This window comes from Equus quagga, chromosome 11, assembly GCF_021613505.1.
Source record: "Equus quagga isolate Etosha38 chromosome 11, UCLA_HA_Equagga_1.0, whole genome shotgun sequence".
Lineage (NCBI taxonomy): Eukaryota > Metazoa > Chordata > Mammalia > Perissodactyla > Equidae > Equus > Equus quagga.
Genome location: NC_060277.1, coordinates 84,574,747 through 84,601,192, shown reverse-complemented (window position 1 = coordinate 84,601,192; position 26,446 = coordinate 84,574,747). Strand labels below are relative to the sequence as shown.

General features: G+C 49.5%; 2 protein-coding genes across 5 annotated transcripts in view; both read right to left on the bottom strand.

Annotated features, from left to right (window-relative positions):
• Positions 1-6,015: 6,015 nt before the first annotated feature.
• MRPS23 (mitochondrial ribosomal protein S23) lies at positions 6,016-12,315 on the bottom strand. The gene is made up of 5 exons (XM_046674407.1): positions 12,161-12,315; positions 11,473-11,643; positions 7,098-7,175; positions 6,774-6,900; positions 6,016-6,406 (listed from the first exon to the last, which is right to left on the bottom strand). Exons 1-5 carry the CDS (start codon positions 12,202-12,204, stop codon positions 6,254-6,256), a joined length of 573 nt encoding a protein of 190 aa, XP_046530363.1. The 5' UTR covers positions 12,205-12,315; the 3' UTR covers positions 6,016-6,253.
• A 9,388-nt stretch (positions 12,316-21,703) lies between these two features.
• Positions 21,704-26,446, bottom strand: part of CUEDC1 (CUE domain containing 1) — a 75,779-nt gene continuing 71,036 nt past the window's right edge. For all 4 annotated transcript variants that reach the window (XM_046676992.1, XM_046676995.1, XM_046676993.1 and 1 more), the window contains exons 9-11: positions 25,926-25,984; positions 25,012-25,082; positions 21,704-22,765 (exon numbers count right to left, since the gene is read on the bottom strand). In XM_046676992.1, coding sequence (XP_046532948.1) covers positions 25,015-25,082; positions 25,926-25,984 — 127 coding nt within the window. In that variant the 3' untranslated portion in view covers positions 21,704-22,765; positions 25,012-25,014. The remainder of the gene's footprint in view (positions 22,766-25,011; positions 25,083-25,925; positions 25,985-26,446) is intronic.

Sequence of the window (26,446 nt, the reverse complement as noted above, 5' to 3'; positions counted from 1 at the left end):
CCAACAGTGGACCGTTCCCAGGATGTTCTTTGGTTTCCTCCTCTGTGTTTTTTTAATTGATTGATTGATTGATTTGGTGCTAGGAGGTTGGAAGAAGATAAAGGAGATAGTAACTATTGGGGGAAGATGGTTGAGAAAAGACAGGTGGTTAAACAAGTGGCTGGTGAAAAGGTACACAATACCGTGTTTTGGTTTCTTCTCCGTTTTAACCTCATGCACATTTGCCTCCCCCCGTCCCCCGCCCCGTGGGAATCAACAGTTGCCCAGAGCCTTCCAGGCAGTGAGAGCAAAGACTCCGCACGAAGAACTCTGTTCATGCTCTCATTTAATCCATAGAACAACTCGATGAGGTCGATGTGTTGTTCCTGTTTTACAGATAAGGAAATTGAGGCTCAAGTTTTTCACTAACTCCCCCAATGTCACAAGACAAAGCAATCGATCAGGGTTTCAAAGGCGGGTCTGTCTCTCCGAGGTGTGGGTTTTTTCCACAGCTCCGCACTGCCTCCCTGCCTGCATGTCCTCTCCCTCTGTCCTCCACAGCAAATTCGCAGATGTGTCACTGACTGGAGAAGGTTAGGAAACACGGCTCCGGACAGAGTCTCCAGGGGTTCTGGAGGTAGCTCCTTCCTCTCCTGCTCCTATTATGGGACGAGCACTGCTGGTTGCCCTGCAGGTCTCTGTCATTTGTCCGGTAGCCTATCCACTCCCATCTTTACCTTATCCCAGGCACCCTAGGACCTCAGCTTCCTAAATCTCAGCCAGAACATTATTTTACAAGGACACTCGCCAACCTTGAAAGGCAAGGTACCCTGAGGCAAGGAAATACAATCCCCTTAGTGGAAGCGCATGAGAATGCAGCGCCATCTAGTGGTGCCAGGGCCAACAGTCCCAGGCAGTGACATTTTCCAACAATCAATATCTCATTACTAACCATAATCACAACCTGATGTTTACTTTTGGAGAAATGTTCAGCAGTGAGGGATACACACGCACTTTTCTGCATGTTTCAGAGGCCTGCGGTCCTAAATGCCACAATGACTATTAAACAGTGTCCTGCCCATGAGCAAACAGGAGGGAGGAGAGATTGATCGTGCATCTTTTTCATCTAAGCTGCTCACCAAAAACAAAGCATCTGTTGAAGCCACTGACCTTTCACTAACTGCTAGAAGGAAAATGCTTGATAAATAATAAATAGACCACTATTGGATGTTGCTTAGAACCATCTTTTAATTAAAAGAACTGAGCAACCAGAAGGTCAGGTGACTGACATTTAAGTTCCAGTCCAGGAAGAGCATCAATCGAGGGGAAAATTGTACCCTAAATGTAATTTCATTGTTAGCTCGCATTCAACAGAAGTCCCCTCTCTGTAATCTGTTCAGATGGGGGGCGGTGCTGGTGACGCTTGGTAGGGGACAAAACACTTCACTTCCTGCCTCCTTCGCCTTCCCCTGGCAACCTTTTCGTTTCTGTGCTGCAGCAATAACCACTTGTCTGGTTCAGCATCTCCACAGAAACTGCTCCAGTGCTGGGCTCATCCAATCAGAGGCCCTCTTGCCACATTGAGCGCTACCCTAGGAGTGACATGAAAGCCATTTCCTGTGTTTTCCACAGGAGGGCAGATGCCCTTCCTCCACCAGCCAAGGTGACCTCACTCAAGTTGCTCGCTGAACCTGCCCTGGCATCAGTCTCACCGAGCCCCGTCAAAGGCTCAAACACTTGACTCACCTAGCCCGTCAGTCCTCTACCTTTTGGCTGTTCTGGAATGGAGCTCAGGAACAAAGTAACGACCTCGCCCCCCCCTTACACGGGTCACCTTTCCTTGTTCCGAGCTCCATCGTCCTCTAGCTGAGGCAGTGCCAGCTTGCTTTCGCTATCAGAGCCACACCATGGCATATGCCCTAGCTCCCATGTCGTCAGGAAAACTGCCAGCCCAGTGTGGAGTCAGGCTTGGTCACAGGTGAAAGCCTGGAAGGGTGGATGAGGCCCCACAGCTCCAGCGTGCCTGGTCTGGATTCCCAAGAGCAGAGGCAGGCACCAGTGCCAGCCTTACAGAGAACCTTATCATCCCATTTGAATGACTGTTTAAAAAAAGAATGTGTCGAACGTTTTTAAGTGGTAAGCCATCATTTACGCAGAGAGAAGGTTATCATTTTAACAAAATCGGGAATCCTCTGGAGGCACAGATTTTTCTGTAATACCACTTTCATTGTCAGAGAAAACAATGCTAAATATTATACAAAAAGAATTGGGCTTGCCTTTTTTTTTTTTTTAAAGGTTTTATTTTTCCTTTTTCTCCCCAAAGCCTCCCGGTACATAGTTGTATACTCTTCGTTGTGGGTCCTTCTAGTTGTGGCATGTGGGATGCTACCTCAGCGTGGTTTGATGAGCAGTGCCACGTCCGTGCCCAGGATTCGAACCAATGAAACACTGGGTTGCCTGCAGCGGAGCGCGTGAACTTAACCACTTGGCCACGCAGCCAGCCCCTGGGCTTGCCTTTTAAGGACACACAATCAAGGGTCGGGTCTACCCAACAAAAGCAAATAAATAAAACCTGGTGAATCCAGGACCACTTGAACAAGGCTTGCTCTTCAGATGATGGAAGACGTGGGACCTATTTCCTTTGCTGGCTTTCTCCTTCCTCCTGTCCTTTAACTGAGAGCATTCACCTGGCTCAGCCCCCATCAGCCTGTCTCTCTACACTTCCCCTTGGAGAGCTCATTCATTGTCCTGTCTCCAATCCTTACCCCTGTGCTAGATTTGCTCCCCACCTCCCAGACACCTAGCCCGTATCTCTGTCGGCTACTTGGATGTTGCACCATTACCTCCAACTCAGTATGCACAGAATTGAAGCGGTCTTCTCTGAAAGTGCCAGTTCCTCTTCCCCACCTTGCTGTCTATTAGTGATGCTGCTCTTCTCTGATCACTTGGGTTTGTAATCGCTGCCTCCAAATTGGAATCGCTGGAGAGAGACCATGTCTTTCTTCCTCCCTGCACACTCCAATCCCTCTTTATACCACATCCAGGAAAAACTTCCTTCCACCTGACATTGCTTCCTTTCAACACGTTGCCTCCCTGCTTGAACTTTCTTACACCCAACTGAACTCCTCTGTCTAGTTATCGAGGCCACCATGATCTGACCCCATCCTATCTGTTCAAACTGTTCTCCACTGCTCCTCAAGAGAGTAATAGAAGCACCTGTCACCTATATTGCAAGTGACCTTGCATTCATTATCTCAACTAATTCTCACAATACTAACCAGAAGCCAAGGAGGCAAACATTATTCCTATTTTGTAGTCTGAGACTGTGACCGGCACAAGGTCACACTAGTAAAAACTGGAGTAACCAGAACTAGAACCCACATCTTCAGACGTCTTGCAAAAACTTCACTGGACACATGCCTTCCTCAGCTTCAAACCCACAAGGAGGGTCTACTCCTGAAGGATGTGTTTAAAGCCTCAGTAGATACAAATGAGAATTTCTGCCCTTCTTTATACTGTGACTAGGGAGAGGACAGTGACACTGGAACGGAAGACTGGGGTAAATGGGGGAGGGCGCCGTGGACCAGGTGTGCCCACTGCACTGAAGGGCGTATCAGTGCAACCTGTAAGGGGCTCAAAAGGACTAGAGACTTGATCTGAACATTAGGTAAAGCTTCCGAGCAGGGACACCATTTGAAAAGGGCAGTGAAGGCACAGTTTCTAAAGACGTGGTAGCAGGGAGGGTGCAGCTGGCATTAGAAACAGCACACACTTCAAATCCCAGCCGTCTCGTCCTTCCAGGCTCCCTGTGCAGCAGCCCTAGACTAGTCCAGAGCTGACCCTTCTCCCCGACTCTCCGCCAGACTTTTGTATCATAATTTAAAAGGATCCCTGTTCATCTTATTGTTTCACAAGTCACTCATCTTCCCAACTACAGTTCAAGCTGCTTAAAGGAAGAATGAGGTCACAGTTCCATCCACCCCAAACACTACAGGGACCTGATGAGTGCTTTTGCTCAGCCCGACTGTGGGAAGAGTTCTGAACTCCTCAAGGAAGCTTTGCACCTTTCACTGTTTTGATCACTGAGATTCAACCTGAAGAAGGCTTGCTATAAAGGATAGTCTCTCTCCCTCCTACCAGGCTGAGGCCCTCCTCATGAGTCCCAGTCTGGTTTAACAAGACCAGAATGTACTGGAGAGGGGGTGGGGAAACAGGCCCCCCCCCCCCATACACTGCTGGTGGGAGTATAATTTAGCATGATTTCCAGGGAGGATAGTATCAGAAGTGAAGATGTGCTATTCCTTGATCCAGCAATACCACTGTGAGAACACATCCCAACGCCATACAGCCCAGCTGCAGCACCAGAAATCACAGACCCAAACGTTTCTGTCTCTTGGGCACTGATTAAATCACTACGCATCCATACAAAGGGTCTGAGACACAGTAAGTGGAAAAACAAGGTACAGAGCAGTATGCTGTATCCTTGCATATATGCGCAAAATATTTCTGGAAAGCCACACAAGCAAATGGTGATAGTGGTGGCCTCAGGGGAGGGAAAATGGGAGGCTGGGGGATAAGGGTGGGAGGCAGACTGGCCTTAATCTTTAAATTCTGAACCACGTGCATGTATAATTTTGTAAAGAAATCTGCAATAAATAACTTTTTAAAGTCCTCATTACCACGGCAAGGAAACTGCCTTTTAAACACCAGAAACATAAGGTTTAGAGACGAGGGACCCTGATTGTTCCTCTGAGAAGAGAACCAGCTCCTCCCCTGCTCAGGTGCTCCTCTGGAGGCCCTGCCGGGTATTTGGCACGCATTGGTTGCCAAACATTCCTGAATGGATGAAATTCACTTCCCCATCTCAAAGCACAGCATTCCTCAAACAAGAGCAATGACAAAAAGTGATGGGGGAGCGGGGCACAGCTGAGAACTGCTTTTGCCTCATGTACTCAGGGACCTCCCATTAGCTGAGCACCCACGTGCAAGCAGGCGTACAGGCTGTGAGCTGTGGGCCCGCCCTTAGTCCACTAGGAGACAGAAGAGACTGTACACATAAAACACTCACATAAAACATAAAAAGCTACACAAGCTTTAAAATAAGGACTTTCTGAAGCAGGTTATTACCAGCAACTGAAAACCACTGGCTCGATCACAAAGGCCACTAGCTCAGAGGAATATTTCATGTATGTAGTAAAAGACAGGAAAATGAGGAAAGCAGGACAGTTGACAAGGACTTGTACGCACGCCTCAACACCAGGGAGGCAGGTGGACGCTGATGGAGAGCATCATCTAAATTAGCTGGCCCTCCCGGCAATCCAGTTACCTACAGAGATGTCATCTGAATTTGGTCTTTAGCTGGATGTAATCATTCATTCATTCAACAAATCTTTACTAAGTGGCCTGCTATGTGTGGGCCTATGCTAATGGTCTCCAGCACACTCAGTCCATGAGATTAAAGTTATAGTTTTGGCCTTTGTCTATCATTAATGATGGGTCCTCACTCTTACCGCAAGTCAGCCTGGCTGCTCAAGTTGAAGACCAATCATTCTATAGCAAAAAGTACAAAGACTGGGGACGGCCTAGTGGCAGAGTGGTTAAATTCACACGCTCTGCTTTGGCAGCCTGGGGTTCATGGGTTTGGATCCCCGGCGTGGACCTAAACACTGCTCATCAAGCCATGCTATGGCAGCATCCCACATACAAAATAACAGAAGATTGGTACAGATGTTAGCTCAGGGCTAATCCCCCTCAAGCAAAAAGGAAGGCTGGCAACAGATGTTAGCTCAGAGCCAATCTTCCTCACCAAAAAAAAAAAAAAAAAGGTACACAGATTATCTGCAGACAGAAACAGTTGGCCAAGGGACCACAGCATATGTGTAAGTAAAGTCTGATGGGTGCAGAGAAGAAAAACACACTGGAGAATCAAATGTAGCCAGCCACAAAGATCCAGGCAAACCTACCCAGAAGGAGTCCCATCCAAACAGTACTTCTAAAGGTTTCCTCATGTTATTTACAATTTTAAAGTAAACTGACTTTATAAGCAGCTAGAGAATTCTTTATTTAATACCGTCCATCCTAACATAAAAGTTCACGTAACTGTTTGTTTCAAACCATGATACTGAGCTTTATGACAACCTAGAAAGAGGAACTAAAAGAAGGCAAGCATAATGCCTTAGAGATCAAGAAACATTTACACAGTTCAACTGTTAAAAATAGTTCAACATCCATTCAGTGCACACAGTCTGGATGTCAGTATACACAGCACAGCTCTTCAGGGAGGTGAGAGGCCCTTTGACTGTTCTTCAGGTGCCCCCAGATGCTGGTCCTGTGGAACTTCTTTCAGAGGCTGGTTTTCTTCCAACGCAGTTTGGGGTTTGCCATCCACATGTTCAGATTTCCAGGAAACGGGACCACCTTCTTGGTGCTTCAAAGACCAGACATAAGTACGTCACACAGATGTTACCATTTTCACTCATTAATTAGACTGAAGCCTATGACTAGGCACATTCTATCACTGAGTCAAAAATTCAACGTTAGTATCTCAGGTCAAACTCTATTATAACAAACAAAAAAATCTCTATAGAAGCACAGTTTCAAAAGTCCTATTGACAACTCGCTTGTTCCCAGAAGCAGCCATTACCACCAAGTTCCAATATATTCAGTCGAACAGTATTTGATCTGAAGTTTAAGAACACGAGCTTTCTTCTTGGGGAAAGAAAACCAAGCCTTCCCTTAAACTCTGACAAACAGGCAACTAATTCTAGTAACAATTTTAACAACAAAATACTCACAGTCCTTGCTTCTCCTACTCGTCTTAAAATGACACCTTCCGCCAATAAAGCCTTCCCTGTTTCCACAAATAGCTTCTCTTCATCTGCTTCTCCGAGCTTCTGTAGCTCAATGTACTTCTCCACAAACCTGGAATGCCAAGCAATCACATCTTAGGTTTAAACATTGCAAGTTGCCAACACACAGTGTTTCACAGAATCAAGCATTCCCTTAACAGATCTTGATCGTTTTCCTCAAGTGGAATTCAATAAAACTCCTCAAACTGATAACTAAATTCTTAAAAGAAAATTTTTTTTACATAACCCAGGACTTGCAAAATGGCTTACCGTTGACACGTAGATTTGAAGTTTGGATTGAACAGATCAAAAGCTTTTTGACCAGATCCATAGGTCGAATAAAATTTCCTAGAAAATACAAATATCACAATATAAATCTCCAATTATAGATCGTGGCCAAGAAGGGCATAAAGAATAACTGCTAGACCCTGACGAGTTAAGATAACATGGCCTACACAGCCTGAGCCTAACAAATCACTGTTTTCTTTTGTTTTGTTAAATAAGTTAACACACAGTACATGAGAAATACATCAAATGTTACAAGAGGGTAACCAGTGAAAATTAACGCCACTTCTCACCTCTGCACCCCAACCCCCCAGCTCCCCTCTGGGATTACAAATGCACATTTGTAATTTGGCCTTCCAAATTGCCAAAAAGCTTTCCAAAGCGGCTGTGTCAATTTACACACATCAGTAACATACATGGCTGCCTTCCCCATCCCCTGACCAAATTATATTCTCCAACTTTTTGACCATCAATTTGACGGGTGAAAAACTATAACTCATTGTAGTTTTGCTTTTCTTATAAAAGAGATTGGACATCTTTTCATATTTAAAAGCAAACTGAATTTCCTCTTCTGTGACCTGTCCAGGTTCTTGTCCATTTCTCCATTTGGTGGTCTTTTTTTTTTTCTTCCAGTTTTATTGAGAAATAATTGATTCAATAAACTTGTAAACAGTCTAAGTTTAGGGCATACAGCATGATAGCTTCATTTACACGTACTGTGAAATGATCACAATATGTTCAGCTAACAACCATCTTCTCATATAGATACAACAAAAAAAAGGAAAAGAAATTTCTCCTTGTGGTAAGAACTCTTAGGATTCACTCTAACAACTTTCCTACTCTATGATACAGCAGTGTTAGCTACAGTCACTGCATTGTACCTTACGTCCGTAGCACTTATAACTGGAAGCTTATACCTTTTGACCTCTTCCTCCAACTCTCCCTGCCCATTCCCTGTCTCTCGTAACCACAAATCTGATCTCTTTTTCTGAGTTTGTTTTTGTTTCAGATTCCACATGTAAGTGAGATTGTACAGTATTTGTCTTTTTCTGTCAGACTCATCTCACTTAGCATAATGCCCTCAAGGTCCATCCATGTTGTTGCAAATGGTAGGATTTTCTCAATTTATTATGGTTGAATAATATTCATTATATACATGGCAGTCTTTTTCTTACTGACTTACAAGCATACTTTATAGTAAAGTATAAATAGGAAATTAGCCTTTTGTCATAAATGTTGAAAAATTTTTTCCCAGTATATCAGTCGACTTTTGATTTTGCTTATGGTACTTTTTTTGTGCAGAAAATTTTGTTTGTTGGGGATTTTTTAATGCTTTTTTGGTGAGGAAGATTGGCCCTAAGCTAACACCTGTTGCCAATCTTCCCCCTTTTTTTTCTCTCTCTTCCCAAAGCCCCAGTACATAGTTGTATATCCTAGTTGTAGGTCATTCTAGCTCTTCTATGCGGGATGCCGCCACAGTATGGCCTGATGAGCAGTGCTAGGTCCGTGCCCAGGATCCAAAGCAGTGAATCCTGGGACACCAAAGCGGAACATATGAACTTAACCACTCAGCCACAGGGTGCAGAAAATGTTAATAATTTCACTTTGACTTCCAGGTTTTATGTCATGCTTAGAAAAGCCTTTATCACGCAGATTATTTTTTAAATTCTCCCATGTCTTCTTCTAGAACTTTTATAATTTCACTTTTTACATTTACGTTTTGATACATCTGGAATTTATTTTGTTATAAGTTCTTAAAAATATCAAAAACACCAAAAAACAAAAGCCACAAAGATAAAGATTCAAAACCTATTTAAACATAGGGTGTTATTACTTTGGCATTAACAGTACTAGAAGAGGGAGCAGTAAAATACTCCACATTCTCCAACAATCCACCACACAGTTCTACTGCTCTCCACACGGGAGAAGCACAAATGATTTTAATGCATAGATGAACCTCAAAAGCATCCTGACCAAGGTGCCTGCCATGGAGCTGAGTGGAAAGGTGCTGAAAAAGTATTTATCCCAAAGATCTCGTGTCCCATCCTAAAATTTCCAAGTACAGCTAGAACATACTTGTTCTCCTACCTCAAAGGCGTGTTGTGGAAAAAAAAAAAGATTCCTCAGATGAAAGCTGCCTGGACCTCAGTAGAGAATATAATGACTTTATCAACTGTTTTCTTACATTCAGGACTAGCAGTAGCAATAACGCATATGTATGAACTTCAATTAAGCACAATCTCTGATCTTAACGTTTAAGAGAAAAGGAGCCGTACAAATGCTAGGTACTAAAAATGAACGGCATCAATATTTGAGAGAACGGGCTTTGCCAGTGAATTCCCAGGAAAAGACTTACCACTTATTAGAGCCCAAATACGTGCACAGCGAGATTAACGGTGGCCAGAGTGCTTTCTAACTCACTGTTCCAGAAGCTGTTTCAGGGAACTAATAAAACTGATGGCTGTTCTCCAAATAGCCCGAATCCGGGCCCTCCATTCCTCCTCACCAAAGAATTTTCTCTTATGCCTCCCTCTGCTAGCATAGTGATTCATTCATTCAGTAATTAATTCATTAATTTCTTCTTTCACAAGACAAATAATGAGCAACTTGCATGCCACGCCCTGGCCTGGGCACTGAGGTTAGAAGGATGAATATGACAGCGCCTGGCCCATGGAAGCACTCAATAAATGTCTGTTATTGAATGAGAACAGCACGTTTGGCACACAGAGTTATTAACAACAGGCTAAGGCCATGTCAGGGGCAACATGGACAAAGCACTCAGGGTGTACAAACGGGGAGATGCTAACTCTGGGAGGCATCAGAGAAGTGTCATGAAAAGCATGTGACAGCTGAGCTGTTCCTCTTGTTTTACCATTACAAAACTAAGGATTTGGCCACAAAAAGGTTTATAGGTACTCAAATGAACAAAATAAAGAGCTGTAAAGACATTTTTAAGAATGTTGCTGGAAAACCATGAGAAGTACCTTTTCCAAGGCTATTTAGGTTTTGGGGAAAAAGGAGAGTGAAGGAGGTAAAAGGACGAATATTTCTACTAGTTTCAACACCTGATTTGCACTTGGAAAGTGACTCAGAAAAAGACTGTTGAGTTTACTCAAAAAAATCCACTCTAAAGAAACAATCAGTGTCACAGAGAAAGATATATATTCAAAAATATTGCTAATTATTACAGCTTATATTATATAAACACCATAAATGTCCAACACTAGGAAGATGGTTAAATACAGAAAATTCACAATAGGTTAACATATTTTTTAAAAATGTGTAACATGAAAAAACACAATAATGTTAAGTAGGAAAAAAGGACACAAATTATTTGTATCAAATGTTACTAGCCAAATAAATATACACAAATACACAGAGAAAAGAATGGAAGGAAACAGACCCAAATGTTACTAATAATAACAATAATAGTTACCATTTATTGAAGGCTTACTTTGTGCCAAGCACTGGAGTAGAAGCTTTTTATGTGTTATCTTATCTAACCTTGAGAACTCTATTAAGTACTATTATTGTCATATTTTACTCTGTGGAAACGGAAGCTCGCTCACAGGGTTATTTGCCCTAGGTCGCTCAGCTAGAAGTAGCAGGACTTGACTTCAAAACATGATCTCTAGATGGTGGGATGAGGGGTGATTTGTGCTTTCTTTTCTATGCTTTTCCTTGTTTCTAAATTTTCTACAATGAACATGTATTACTTCTATACTAAAAGAGAAAATAGATGATAAAGAAAGAAAGAAAGCACCTTTCCTCAAACTCCTAGTGATGATTATTTTTAAATCCCTTGGATCCATAAGTTTCCTTCTTCCTGAAGCAGCTTCAAAGATGCTGACTGGATCCCTAGACCATGTTCCTATCCCCAGTCTTAGAGACGGCAGGTACAAGGACCAAGCACAAGCTTGGCATCACAGATGTGACTCCCAGGTCTGCCAGCCTCCTGTGTAGCCACACAGGAAGTTAGTCAGCTGACCTCCTTGAGCCTCGTGTCCTTATGAATAAAATGGAGACAAGCATACCTCCTTTGCAGGGTTAGAGTAAGGCCTAAAAAAGAGAATGTTTGTTAAGGGCTTAGCATAGTGCCTAGCACACAGCACATGCGCAGAAAGGGAAGCTACAATTGCAGCGATCAGTCAACCGCTGGGCTCCCGATTCTGCTTCTCAGACCTTCCGTTTCTCTCCCATGGGGGACGGGCACGCATTCCCTAACTTCGCTAGATATACAAGACAGTCTCCACAGGGCAAGCCCTGACTCAGGTCCTAATTTAAGTCACCAGACTGCCAGCTAAACTTTTCCTTGTGAAGTTCTGGGGCCTCCTGTCCACCGTACGGGCTTCGCACTCACGCTCTAATCCGATCCTCGTGGTAAAAGATGTCCTGGATGGGAGCTTTGGCTTTGCCATATCGCAAGCGGGGCCTTCGAAAGACCGGCTCCCTCAGCGGGGGAAAGGCGTTGTATATGTCAAACCAGAGGGGCTTCTCCTTCAACACTCCAGCCCGAATCAGGTCCCGCGTCCTTCAGGAAGGGAAAAGAACGAAGGTCGTCGGTTACCACAGCCCCTCAAACCTCTGAATCAGTCCAGCCACAGCCTGGGACATCAGAGGGCTCATCGAGTCCGCAACACAGAACGGGAAGAGCTGGGGAGCAAAGGGCCCCCCACCTACAGGTAACATCTTTCATATCCCAAACCAAACTGACAATGCTCAGGGGTCAAGTCCTTCTATCTTCTTACGCGCGCCCCCCAGCCTCACCCCATCATGGAAAATACAAGGACGGTCCAGCCAGACCCATCAGCCTCTCCCTCCCTCCCTCTTCCTGGAGACCTCCACTCGGGGAGGGGGCAGGTGCAATCTTTAACGGGAACCGTAAGAAACGAAGGAGGGACGCCATCAAACACAAGTACTCAGAAGCGGGAGAGAGCACGAGACCTGAGCCGGCGCAGCCCCCTGCCCCGGAGAATGCCCCTCCCTGCTCAGCCCCACCTCAGGAGGAGCGCACCCCGGCTCAGCCCCACCCGGCTCCGAGCACGCACCGCGAGAAAATGCTGCCCACGGTCTCCAACCGGCTGCCCGCCATGGCCGGCGCCTGGGACCCAGCAGGGCCCGTTGCGACCGGAACCGGAAGCGCCGGCGGCAGGCAAAGTGGGCGTAAGCGGCTGGCCGAGCCGAGGATCGCGGCGTTGAGACTGCGGCCCTAACGGGAGAGCGGAGCCAGGCAGAAGCAAAGGATGGGCCGAACTGGCGCGCTCCTAGGCGGCTTGCCAGGTTCAGACAAGAACCCTCGATAGCCGAGCTGAAAGGGAGGGAGCGAGCCACAGCCCGGCAGAAGCAATAAATGACCGATCCAGGGGAGGGATTAATTACGGTAGTGACTTAACGCTTTCTGCCTTGCTGAGCCAACTCCTCTCGAGAAGGTGGGGCCGCGGAGGGAAGGTAATGGGAGGTAGGAGGCAGGCGCAGCCTACGTCCTGGGGAGCCAACCAGCCATGGAATACGTAAAGGCAGAGACTAGAGGTCACCAGCTCTAGGCCTGGGCTGCGCCTGATCTTGGTTGGAGTCACAGACTACGCAGAAGGAGACCGAGGCTCGGGGAAGGGCGGTCACCTGCCCAGCGTCACACTGGAGCCCAAGCCTCTGTCCTCCGTCTTCTGCTGTTTCGCGCTCCCCAGTAAACCCTTTGGCCCTGGAGCGCCACCTGCGTCCGCTCTAATAGGGATGCTGCCGGCAGCTAGTGTTTTCTCCGCGGGAGGCGTCGCTGGCCAGCTCCTCCTTGGAGCTTGAAAAGTGAGACTGTGCGGGACAAATTGCGAGAAGGAAGCTCAAAATTCTAAGGAAACTAACCTCTCAGGGTTACCTTTTGGCCCAAAAATCATACTTGGGGTAAAGTACCCCATAGAAATTAAAGCACAATTTCATGAAGATATTTGTGCAAGGATCGTCACTGCAGCATTGTCTGTAATGGCAAATAAATAAAATGGGAAATGGCTGGAAAATTATGGTTCATATATTCTATGGAATCCTATGCAGCTGTTAAAATGAACGAGTTAGACCCATATGTGTAGATGAATGCCCATGACTTATAGTTAGATGAAAAAGGAAGTTGCAGAGAAACGCCTTTAGTGGGATCCAAACCTATTAAAAAAGAAAAACCTTTGTATGTATTTGTGTTTGTATGAGGATGGAGATTGTGTGGAAGGACACACAAGGCTGTGAACATTGGTTTTCTCCCGTGAAATTGCAGGAGGGGAAGGGAGAATTTTTTCTTTACTCCTCAGTTTGACCTGTAAACCGTCTGCATTCATACTTGAACTTTTTCATCCAGTGAAATGTTTTGAATCACATACACACAAAATATCTCCCAGGAGCCCATTATCTTTGTCAGCAAGAAAGAGCATCAAATCATCTCAGTCTCTCCTTGTTTTATAGAAAGCTGTTGAGGAGGAGGAAAGGAATGTTTGATGAGCTGTCACTGCTTGTTTGTGTTATCTCACAGAATCCCCACACCTACCAACAATGTGGCTGTTATTATCCTCATTGCAGATGAGAAGGTGAGGCCACAGGGGGTTAAGTAAGTCTGTTAACTTGTCTGATAGGTAACTGACAGAGCCAGGCTTCCAGCCCAGCCCAGGCCCTTTCCAGAACCCCACAATGCCTCTTTAGCTATGCCTCAAGCTGGAGACTGGTGGACTGAGGAGGTCAGGCCAAACCAGCCCCAGGGGCAGGGGACAGGGTGATTTGAGGCCCAGGGCTCAGCTGCAAGTTGGGTTTCTCTGCTGCCTCAGGGCGCTCTGGAACAGGGAAGAGAGAGCACAGCTCGTGTGGAGGCTCCAGTCTCCCAGTCCTTGAAAGGTCTAGAAGACTTTGCTCTATAGAGAGCAAACACGCTCCCAGCTAAATATAGTCTTCCCAGGACTCCTAACAAGTTTCTAATTCCGTCCAAGTCAGAGCTAGCTGCCAGCCCAGACCACAGACACACTTCCCTTCTCCCACTTGAGCCTGCCCCCATAGGCCACTGCAGTTACCGCTGCTAAAGAATTAGAAGGGTTTATTCCAAGTTCAGGGAGGGGAGCCAAAGACCCAAACCCTCAATGGGGGAGAAGTTGCAGGGCAGGAATTTTCTCTCTAGATCTTCCTGGGTGAGTTCTGTCCTCTTCCAAGTCTTTAAAGTTTCCCCTCCAGCATCATATGTAATGCTTCTGTGACTGAGAGAGCAGAATGCTGGTGGGGAGAGTGGGGGGACCATGGAGATGTGGGAGCGAGATGGATTGGGAATCCTCTGAGCCTGCAACAGGAAGTGAGCACCCCAGCAAGCGTTCATTCAGAATATAGGAGGACGGTGTTGGGCAGCTGGGGGCAGGCGGAATGGCTATTAGAGGCGTTCTGTCTTCTCCCCAGGGCCTCTCGAGGCTGCCAGGGGCTGACGCACTCATGCCATGCACTGCACCAAGGAGCCGGATTGTCTCACTCAGTTGTTCAACTACCTGATGCCATAGGTAATGTCCTGACAGTCTTACAGACAAGGAAATAGAGCTTGTAAACTCTCCAGAAGGCCATGTTCCTTCCACTGCGCAGCCCCATTTTGGTCCCACTGCCTCACACTGTAGATGGGCCCACTAATCGTGTCACCCTGGGCAAGTTATGGAACTTTTCAAGCCTCTGTTTCCCCACCTGTTAAAATGTGGATGGCCGTGTCAACGATCTGTGCGGCTTGTTGCAAGAGTACAAGTGATCATTCACGTGAAGCACTAATCGCAGCCCTGGCACACAGGGAGTGCTCTTGAGTAAGAAGTCTGATGGCTCTTACATCATCACTGTGGCTGCTGTGTCCTGTAATCCATTGATTGCCACCTGGACTGCAGCATTTTGATGATATTTCATAGATCGCCTTATTGTTTTATTTTCTTGTTAAATGATCCATTGATCCTACAAATATTAAGCACCCACCTGACCCTGTGCTGAGTCCTGGAGAAGCTTGACTGTCCAGTTGGGGAGACGGAGAGGCAAATTCCTAATTGATAAGTTGTGTGCTGAATAGTTTGTTGACTGTATTAGTCTGCTGGGGCTGCCATAACAAAGTACCTCAGACCGAGGGGCTTAAACAGCAGAGATCTATTTCCTCACTACTCTGGAGGCCAGAAGTCCAAGATCAAGGTGTTGGCAGGGTGGGTTTCTTCTGAGGCTTCTCTCCTTGGCTTATAGACGGCTGTCTTCTCTCTGTGTCTTCATATGGTCTTCCCTCTGTATGTGTCTTGTCCCCTTCTTATAACACCAGTCATGTTGGATTCCAGCTCAACGTAATGACCTTGTTTTAACTTTAGTACCGCTTTAAAGACGCTATCTCCAGACACAGTCACATCCTGAGATACTAGGGGTTAGGACTTCAGCATAGGAATTTTGGAGGGACACCATTCAGCCCATAATATTGATTGATAAGCTTCCATTTGCCCATCCAGATCCACACCCACTCTGTGCCCTTCCTCACCCTGCTCTGTGCCCCAGGAGGCTAACTTCTGTGGACTGCATCCCCCAGCCTCTTGCCCTCTGCTTCCAGCTGGGTTCCAGTTGGTTCCATCAATGGGAGGCAGTGGCCGGGGACTGGAAGGAGGGAGGAGAGTGAAGTCATTCTCCATTCCCCTGGCTCCCTCCATGTACAATCCAGGAACATAAAGTCACAGCTCCTGCAGAGCGGCCTCTTCACACGGAGCTCTCTCACCAGGTTCCAGTCACTGTTCCCTCCTTGCCCCTTCAGGTCTAGACACGGCAAATGGTGTCCCTCTGTTGCTAGCCACAGGGTCTAAGCCTTCCCTTGTGGCTTCCCTTCACTCTTCCCCACATCTTTGTAAACAGGGCTGGGGAGTTTGTCAGCCAGAAAGAGGAAGAGCATCCCCAAGAGCGGAACAGTTTTGGTAAGTGAAAATCCCAGCATATTGATGAAATCATTAATACTGCTACTCACCTTTGGCAGAGAGCCAGGATCAGGGAGCAATAACCTGTTGCTTTAAAAGAGGAGGAAAACAATAGTATATATTCACCACACAGTACAGGGACCAGGAGGATGAAGGGCAAGGAGGCAGGAGTGCCATCTCCCACCTCCAGCCTGCTCCCTCTCCTGGCCCAGCGCCCTCCTTTGAGGCCCACACCTCCACTTCCTTTCTAGAGTCAGGTGGAGAGGCACTTCAGCCCCCAGCACACACTCAGCAGACTGGGTGAGTGTGCCCGGGACCTGCTCCCTCCCTCCCTAAGCTTATCTACCTCACATGGGTGTTGTAACTCTGTTTACTTGCCTGGGTCTGTCTCACTGGGCCTCTCTGAGGACAGAAACCAGGACTCATCTCTGCCTCCTCACACCCAGCCTGCTGCCTGGCCCAGATCTGGCTCTTAGAGTTTTCTAGTGAACAGTATGGACGAATAAAGTCAAGTTAGGACAAATAAGGATGCAGCAATCTCAGCCCTTCTTCCTGGAGGCCTTCCCAGATACACCAATAGTGAGAAAGCTCTGGTTGAATGGAGGTAACTCTCCACCCCACCATGCACCTCGTCATTTCCAGTTCTGGCTGTCCTCTGTACCTTGCTGATGGTTAGATCCCATTTACAAGCCTCGGGCCCTCAGCTTTGTCATTTGTAAAATGGGCATAATCATAGCAGCCACCATGTTGCCTTCTTGGGAGGAGTCAGTGGGTTAATACTTGCAGAGTGCTTAAAACCGTACCTGGTGTATAGTAACCACTCAATAAATAGAGTGACGATGATAATTTCTGACCATTCCCCAGTTAAAAACAATAAATCACAATTTAGTAAATCACACCTACAGTTAAATCACAGCTAACAATTCACAAGGCACTTTCACACATGGCTGCCCATTCATTTCTTCAGCAAACAGCAGCCTTGCCCCCAGGGAGAATCCAGTTCAGGGAGAGAAGAGACAGACACTTTATGCCTGCACCTGCCCTGGGCGTCAGCATCGCTGTGGCTCCCTCTGTCGCCAAGGAAGCCGGAGCCGCGCGGGGCCTGGAGCAACACTCTGGCCTTTGTTATTAGAATTCAGGGCCAGTTGGAATCACTCTGTGGAGTTTTCCCAGCAGAGGATGGGGCCCGTCAAGGCAGACGTTTCAGGGCTAGAGTGGGCCCGTCTCTCCTTGTGGAAGGCAGAGTGCTGCAATCTTTAATGTGCACCTGAACCTCCTGGGGCTCTCGAAGAAAATGCAGATTCTGACTCAGTAGGTCTGGGGTGAGAATGAAACTCTGCATTTCTAACAAGCTTCTGGGTTGACGCCAATGCTGCTAGTCTGTCGATAGAGTAGCCAACTTGCCCAGAACTTTCCCAGTTTTAGCACTGAAAATTCCTCATCCGAAGAAACCACTCGGTCCTGGAAAACCAGGACGGTTGGTCACCATCTCCACAGACCACACTCTGCGTCGCGAGGTCCTAACAGGACAGGCCAGTGCTGAGTTTGTACTGAGCTTCACAACCCCTCACTTCAGAGGCCCTGGAATAATCCTCTTGACCTGATACAGAATTGTGACTCTTGACTCTCTAGAAATGACAACAGGGTAAATGCTGGTTTTGTGGGGCCTGAAGCTTATATAATCTTAGTGGTTCTTTTAAGAAAATAAGTACAAAAATATCTTTGTTTTGCAAATTTTAGAAAACATATGACGATGGGAACAAAGTAAATTTGGCTTTAGGTCAAACGGGTGCTGGCCTCTTCCTTCTGGGAAAATGGTGGTGGCCTCTCAGTGGCCAGCGGCTGCCACTTCTGAGATGACCACCAGGTGGCAGTAGATTTACACAGCCCCCTTCAACACCAGCTCCCCCCGCCATGTCCAGAAATTTCCAAATCTTCCTCCAGCTGGCCCAGCCAGCTAATCCAAGAAATTAATCTATGCTGTGATAATGGGCAAAAAGAGTTCATGTGTTTCTCTCTCAATAGCATATTTGCCATTTAATGGAAATACTAAGAGATTATTTTTAAAATCAGATAAAGAATGCTAACAGGTGAATTCCAGGCCCACTGTTGGGTCATGCATCACTACGGAGAGGGTTTTCTAAGCAGGTGCACCTTTCTGTGCTCCACAAATTGCATGTATGCAGGGGTTCTAGGTCTTATCACCTGCCCCCCACCCCCACCCCAATATATAGCTTAGAGTTTGGGCACCAGCTCTGGCATTCTGCTGCCTGGGCTCAAATCCAGGTACTCCCACTTACTGAGGGTCCTGTTGAGTAAGGGCCTTAACAGCTCTGTGCCTCAGTTTCCTGATCTGTGAAATGAGAGTAATAATACTGATTTCATGTAATAGTTGTGGAGATTAGGTAAAATAACGTATGTAAAGCACCCCAGAAAAGTGACTGGCACACTGTAAGCGGTCATCAGCAGCTATCATCGTCATCACCCCACACTTTGCCTGTCTTCTGCCTTCTGCCCTCCAAGTTCTCCTGCTGTCACTCCTCCTGCCTCCAGTCCCTACCAGGTGCTTCAGGAGAGCAGAGAGAGGGTCGAGACCCCAGCATGGTAATAACAGGCCAGTTCTTTTGGGCACAGAGTGCTCCAGACACAAGATCTCCTCTCAAGTAGGGGCTGAGCCCTGGGGACGCCAAAGCATACAAAGGGAGAGGGGCATTGGCTGGACCAGACTCCAGATAGTGCGGCTCAGCATTTTTGCAGGAGATGAATCTGTCAGTATCACCTTGTGGCTACCAGGAGCCCAGCATTTGCAGATGAGCACGGTGTGTGAGGGTGGATGGCTAGGGCGGTCATCTGGCCCAGCCTGACTCCCTCTGGGGTCCTATATACACTATTCAACCAGAAGGGACTCAACATGGAGCAGGGGCTTCATCTTCTGCACTCCTGTTGGGCCCAATCAGCTTTCTCTGCCTTCTCTCCCCACCTCCCACTCTCTGGTTATGGTCACTTTCAGTCTCAGCTACCCTGAGAAGCAAAATGGTGAATGGTTCTCATACTTTGCTGTATGTTAGAATCACCTGAGGAGTTTCACCATCTGATTCCCAGGCTGAATCCTGGGAATAATGGTGGCCTTGTCCTAGGTGACCCAGAGCCCAGAAACAATTAAACCGGAACCTCTGGGAAAGGGCCCCAAGCATAAGAGATGGTTCCAGTGTACAGCAAGTTTGAGAAGCAGTGTTCTAGACTACCGTTTCTCAAGCCTTACTGTGCATGCCGATCGCCTGAGGAGTTTGTTAAAATGCACGTTCCGGCTCAGTAGGCCTGGGGTAGAGCCTGAAATTCTGTGTTTCTAACAAGCTCCTGTATGATACAGACGCTCCTGGTTCACAGACCAAACTGAGTAGCAGAGTTGTAGAAACATGAGTGTGTTATCAGAATCATCTGGAGGGCTTGGTAAAATACACCCCAAGCTCAGATTGAGGAGATGTGGAGTGGGGCCCGATAGCATGCATCTCTAACAAGCTCATGGGCGGTGCCAATGCTGCTGGTCCACAGAGCACACTTTAAGCTGCAGGGATGTAGAGGGTGGAACACAAGTTTTGGAGGCAGGCAGTCCTGGGCCCTGTTTTCTGGCTTCACACTTTGCTAACTCTGTGATCTTGGATAAGCTACTTAATCTTTCTGAATTGTCATTTCATCATCTGTAAAGTGGCCATTATTGGGCAAGATTAATTGGGCTAATGTGAAACACCTGACAGACTGCTCGGTGTGCTGGTCCTCACACTTGATTGCAAATTTGAATTACCTGAGGAGCTTCCAAAGAAACAACCTATGGTTGTTGATTTAATTGGTCTGGGGTACTGAGCATCAGGATTTTTTTTTAAGCTACTCAGGTAATTCTGTCTGGTCAGTGCTGGGTACTGGGATGGCACCATGACTCCCAAGCTTCAGTGTACAGCAGAATCACAGACTCCTGGGCTGCACTCCCACAGTTTCTGGCTCAGTCGGTCCAGAGTGCGGCTGAGAATGGGCATTTCTAACAGGGTCCCAGGCGCACATGCTGTGTTCCAGGGATCACACGAGTACACAGACATCAGTGAAGGCTGCACAGAGCCAGGATTAGAGGACAGTCTTGGTTTGCCTTTCTCAGGTCCAAACAGCACATCTGGAGTATCAGCAGCTGTCTCAGGTATGCCAATTTACAAGCCCCCCTCCCTCTAACTTGGGGTGGGACCGGACCCTGATGGCCAAGGGGTGAGGGGCGGCCCTCTTTGTGGAGAAGGCAGGAGGAAACTGTGCTGTTTGTCCAGAAGGAGAGAGTGGAGCCACTGAGCTCAACCATGGCATCAGGGGGAAGAGCAGTGGCCTTGTGTTGGGTGACCCGGAGCCCAGAAACAAGACGTGAGGGTGGAAGCCACAAGGAGGCCTTTAGGCTCAACAGAAGGAAGAGCGTTTTAACTTTGAGAAATGTCCTGTCTGGAAACGGCACCAGCTTCCTCTTTCAGCACCGAGTTCCCTGGCTGGAAGGTGGCCCAGCTGAGCGGAGGAATAGGGGAAAGCTAGAGACATTTGAACTGGAAGATTTCCGCGGACCCTTTGAAGTCTGAGATTGCACATCCGTGCAGCCTTCAGCGCAGCCGTTACTCCAGAAGCGGTCTGTTTATTTAGGGAGGTGACCGACTGGAGCTTTCGCAACAGACTGGCTTTCCCCTCGGTGTTTCCTTTGCCTATCAGCAAGCGGTTTACGTTCCCAGGGCAAACAGGAAGGCGACAGCGCCGAGCAAAGCCAGCAGGTTGGCGAGGTTGCCGTAGGGGCAGCAGGTGTCACCTCGTGAGTGCACCGCGGGGAGGGCTGAGCCCTTGGGGCCTTACAGACGCTGCGGGTTAACGGGGCGGGCGAGGCAGGTGGCCCTCGGGGGCGAGGCGGGGCTCCTGGGGCCAAACCCTACCCAGGCAGGGGAGAGAAGAGGGATATCCAGCCCACGCCGCCGGCCACATGAGAGCACCAAGAGAACACCAAGTCTTTATTACAGGAATTCCTATGAAACAGCTCCAAGAAAAAACCCACACATAGGAAGAAAAAAAAAAAAAACTAACAAAGCAACACACACAGACATGGGGCTGGGGCTTCCCCGCCATGCGCCCGGGCCTGGCGCGGGGAGGGGTCAGGGCCACAGCCCAGAGGCCCCTCGGGGTCAGACCCCTCTGGAGCTCGGGCTGGAGGCCGAGGGCCGTCGGGGGCCACAGCCCGGCCGCGGGGAGCAGCGGAGGGCGGCGGCCCCTCCTCGGCGGGGCTGGCCCCGCCCGCGGCCGCCTCTCCCGAGCCGGGGAAGCTCGGCCGCCCCCGTCGGCCCGGGGCCCTCCTCCGGCCCCCGGAGCGGCGGGCGGGCCGGCGCGATCGCGGTCTGGCCTCCGCCGCTGGCCCTGGGCGGCTGCCGCGCCCTCATTATCTCGGGGTGACTTGCGGCCGCCGGGGCCCCGCCAAGGCTTGGCTCCCGCTCCAACCCCGGGCGGTCGGGCTGGGCTGGTTCCACACTCCGGGGGCCCGAAGCCTCGTGCCTGCCTAGGCTTCCCGGCTTTCCGGAGAGAGAGGTCAGCGTGTTCCCGTCGCGTCGGCGGCCGGAGAGACGGGGACAGCCTCCCTCCCGCTGGCAGTGGTTGGTGTCGGTAAGCTCTGTAGAACCGAGAGTTTTCCTCCTCGGATCTTTCACCTTGTCGCGCTCTCTCGGCAAGGGGCACCCAGCAAGCCCTTCTGCCCCAGGCCTCCCACCCAGGCTGGCAGCCTCTTCACCTTGCTTCTCAGTCCTGCACCTTCCCCAGGATCACTTCAGAACCCGCTGCTGCCCACCCTTAGTGGCAGAAGAACTTCTAGTCCAGCCAGGGGGGGGTCAGAGCTCCTGTGAGCCTCACTGTTGTGTGACTTCAAGGTCCCATCCAGAACTGGCTTTTGTCTTCTGCCAAAGACTCCCCCTGCCTAGCCAAAGTCCTCCAGCTCCGGGGTGGCCACCCTCCCCATCCCTGCTGGGGGCCCTAGCCAGCCCCTAACGGAGGCAGCCACAGGGGCCCAGGCAGGGCAGTCAGCAGATACCTCTCTTCGGGGGCCCATCACTCCTCAGAGGGAGCCCAAGTGACTGCCCAGGGCTCCCCCACCAAGAGCTCTGTGCAGGGGTTGTGCTGAGGGTTAGCGGCCCCAGGAAAGGCTGAGATGCAGGAGGCCGTGGGAATAAAGGGCCCAAGGTGCCCAGAGGGTGCTGGGGTCAGGGGTGGGTGGGGACCAGGCAGTGTCCGTGGCTCAGCAGGAGAGATGGGCAAGGGCAGGGGCTCTACCTTCAGGCAAAAGAGCCTCTGGTAGGGTCATCCTGCCCTTTCGGGCACTCCAATTTTTGCCTGTTTTCTGGGACTTTTGTTTTTTTTTTTTTTAAGAAGGAGGGTTGGAGGTTGGATCCTGCATTTCCACTCATTGCCCATAGAACAGCCTGGCTACAAAAGGGGCTGTCGATGGCTGCCGCCCCCCAGGTCCTTCATCCAGTCACAGCACACAGCTCCGAAGTTCCAAGTCCCATGGAAAGTGGCAGTGGCAGTGGCTGGGCTGGACTGTGGCCGGAGAATCCCTGGGCCTCGGCACTCAAGCACCATCTGTCCAGCTGCAGCTGGCTCTTCAGCTGGGGGCCGGTTTTGCTCTCCGGCTGCCTCTGCCGGGTCAGATCTTCTCCGGCAAGGAGGAACTGCTGGCATCTGGTAGGGAAAAAGGATGGAAGAAGTCTTTTTCAGTGGAGCCCAGGGGTGTTTCCTCATCACTGGTTCCTGGCAAGAGGGGTTTAGGCAGAAGCTACCAAAGAAAGGAGCCCTCTCTTTCCTCCAAGGACTCTGTGTCAGCCTTGGCACTCTGCCTGGGGTCACCTCCCCCCAGTCCAAGCTCCTAGAAACAGCAGGGACTCTGGCAGCTAGAGATGGAGTGGGGAAGCTGGAATTCCAGGTGGCAGAAGCTGTCTGGGAAGGGCTGAGAGGTGGGGCACTGGCTGGTCCGTTCTGGTACAGTGGCAACTCAGCTGCGCTAGACCAAGGGCATCTGTAGGGGCAGAAAAGTAAACTGAGTTCAGAACTTGGTGGGCCCTACACCAGGCTGAGGAGTTCATATGCCTTTACTCAGAAGCCCCATTCTGAGAGCAAGGAAGAAATGGAAGTAAAGCATAGGGTGACGGGGTGAGCAGAGGAGGGACGGTGAGGAGCCCAGCCACTGTCAGCCAGCTGATGAGTCTCCCAGGGCAGTGATGGAAGGAATAAGGAAGAGAACTGAAACGGGGAAGTCAGGACGACTGTCTGGCTTTCAGTGAGTTGACATCCAGGGCTCAAAAGACAATCATGGGTGCAGCTGGGGATACAGAGCAGACTTGGAGGACTGACTGAGATGGCAGTTCACATTCTGGAGCCAACTGCACAGAAGTATTGCTGATGCTGTGAAAGAGGGTGGTGGCACCGCTAAAGAGAGAGGGCAGTGAGAAGACTTTGGACAGGGTCAAGGGCAGAGCTGCGGGGAGAGCCTGGACTGAGGGAGTGGAGGAGCATCCAGAAAGCACACAGGAATAAACAGCAGAGAGCAAGGAGGCGCAGGATTCCTGGGACCACAGGAGCCAAAGGAGGGCAGTCTCCAGATGATGGGTATGGTGTGCAGAAGAGAGCACCAGAGGATGCAGAACAGTAAAAGGCTCTGGTGCTGGTGGGTGCCTTTCTTGAGTCAATCTGGGAGTGAGGGAAGGACTGCCAGCCTGCAATGGGTGAAGGAGGATGCTACCTTTTTGCAAGTTGGATGTTGAAGGAAAATATCGAGGACTCTTGGTTTTTAAGAGGGGGAGGAGGAGGATGTAGATTTGAGGAAAGAGCTGGAAAGGGAAACGCTGGAAGACTCAGGAGTGAAATAAATGATGAGCCAAGTCCTGATATGGGGTGGCTTTGGGCCGGATACATTTTCCCCAGGGACCAGTGGGAAGGAGATGGCAGCAACCCTGAGGGGGAGGGGGAGCCTGTCTCCTGGCTGGCTTTATGTGAGCATTCCAGAGAAGTGAGAAGCGTGGGTGTAGCTCCTCGGGTGAAAAAAGCCTGAGAGAACAGAAGGGATCTGGAAGTGTCTGGTGGAGGATGTGGCAAGGAGTCAACAGAGGTGACGTGATGGCCAGCGCCCAGGCTGAGGAGAGAGGGCACTTGTATCCTCCCTGGCTGTGTCCTCAGTGCCCTGGTTTATCTCACCTCCATTACAAGTATCCTGAGGGTAGCAAATATTTCTCCATAGTCTGAAAGAGGGCTGTACCTGCCACACTGTCAGCTCAAGAAAGCACTGTAGATGCTGACCACTGGGATCAGGACAGCGGCTGGGGGAAGGGCCAGCTGGAAGCTTCCTGATGGGGGGAGGGGCTGGAGAAGGGACAAGTGTGACTGAGTCCTGGAGGAGGTGTTGACATTGCCTGTTTCTCCCCCCCGGGGATGCACAGGAAGAGGAGGAAAGCAGCCTGGGGGCCCAGGGCTGCAGCCAGAACCAGAGCTGCCTTGAGAGGGGCGACTGCCTCCTCTGGTTGTGGCAGATTCTACGCCACCCGACCCAAGCAGGCAATGGGAGAGTTCTGTGTGTGCACACCCGGGTGAAGCCATCTCAGCTTGTCTTAAATTGTCTCCTTAGTGTGCTGTGTGTGTCCTGGACTGTCTTCTCAACCGGGCTGTAAACTATTCAAGGTCAAAGCTGATTTTTTTTTTTTCCTGTTCCCAGCATCTGGCATAGGCAGGTGTGATTATCTTCTGTCAAATGAATAAATAATCAAGTCAAAGAAACGCAAAGCCTAGTTTGCATGCAGAGAAGCCCACATCCCCTGCCACAACTATGAAGGAAGAAACCCAGGGCCTGTGCTAACCAGTTGCCTGAGCCCAATGCTGCTAGAGCCCTGGAAGCCCCCTGGCGTGTGGGGCCCGGCAGGCCCGGCCTCAGGCCTTACCTCTTACTGTCCTTCCCTTACGGCTTCCCCCACCTTGGGCGCCTCCTGTCGCCTTCCCCGGAAGTCTTCATCTGAAAGGCAGAGAGAAGCTGCCTCATCATCCACCCTGCAGAGCCTCGCGCCAGCATGTCCCCCAAGCTGGGCAAGAGAGCTGACCCAACTCTCTCCATGCCCTCTCTTTGCTGGTGCACATGCTGATCCCAGGGGGTGATACGTGGGTCTGGTGAGAGGCAGCAGGGCACTGTGGGGGTTAGGACAGCTGGGTGCTGGCCTGGCTCCATGACTGAGCTCTGAGATTTTCAACAAGTTCTTCCCTTGGTTTCCTCGTCTATAAAATGGGATGGGGAAGTTGGACTATCCAGATGACCTCCAAGGCCCTTCCAGCCCTTGCTTCTGGATGTCTCCTGACCACCAAAGGGCCCCTCTGCTCTGAGGCATGAGGCTCAGGGTCTGGCTGTGGGCTTGGTAGGGTCCAAGGCTGCCTCTTCTGGCCTGTGTAGCCTTTGGGAGGGGCCGGATGATCGCTGACAGACCTCTGGGCCCAGAGACTGAACCTGCCCAGTGCTTGGCTCTCAAGGTGAGGCCCCTCCATGTGGATAGGGCTGTCTGTCCCCTCACATTCCAGAGAATATTCCCCAGAAACAGCACGTGGTACTTTGTGCTCCAGATAGAGATCTAGTGGAGGTGTGGCTGGGGCCCCCTGTCAGGGGCAGAAGGAAGGGAGAGGCAATATGGAACAAGTGGGAGGACCCATTTCTTTAGGTCACCTGCCCAGCAACCCTTGACGTGTCCCCCAGATTAAGTGCTCCCTCCCCAACAAGTTGGGTCCACTTATGCAATATCCAGGCCCTCCTCATGGACAGCCACCCATCACAGGCAACTTAGAGCTCAAGCTTCCCACTCCCCCGCCTCACCACACGTGTGGCCCTCCACGTCGTCCAGGAGATTGGCTGTTGACACTGCAGCCCCCAGCCTGCCCGGCCATTCAGGAAAACTTTCCAGGGATAGGTGGGCACTGCCATAGTCTTCCCACTCCCTGCCCCTAGCCCTCCACCACCCACTCCAAGCTCAGGAGACTTCTGCCATACCAGCCTTATCCCCCAGCCTCCCAATGCCTCCCCCAGCCTCCTTTTCTTGGGCTCAACTGAGCAGCCAGGTCCTGACTCTCTCACTCCACTCCCATCCTGGGGACAGAGAAGCGACTTTCTCCCTGTTCTTTGGCTGTTCAGCTTCTGATATCCTGGGGCCCTGTTTGACGAGCATGGATGGGAGTCTGAGTAAAAATGTGGAAAACCTTATTTTACTTAAGGAACTGAAAGTCAGGGCAAAAATGCTTGAGATGAGGAGGTGGAAAGATCTGTCGATGAGCTACACTAGAGAAATGAGGGAAAGGTTTGCTGATTCTGATCGGAGAGCAAGTTTTCTTCCAAGATGC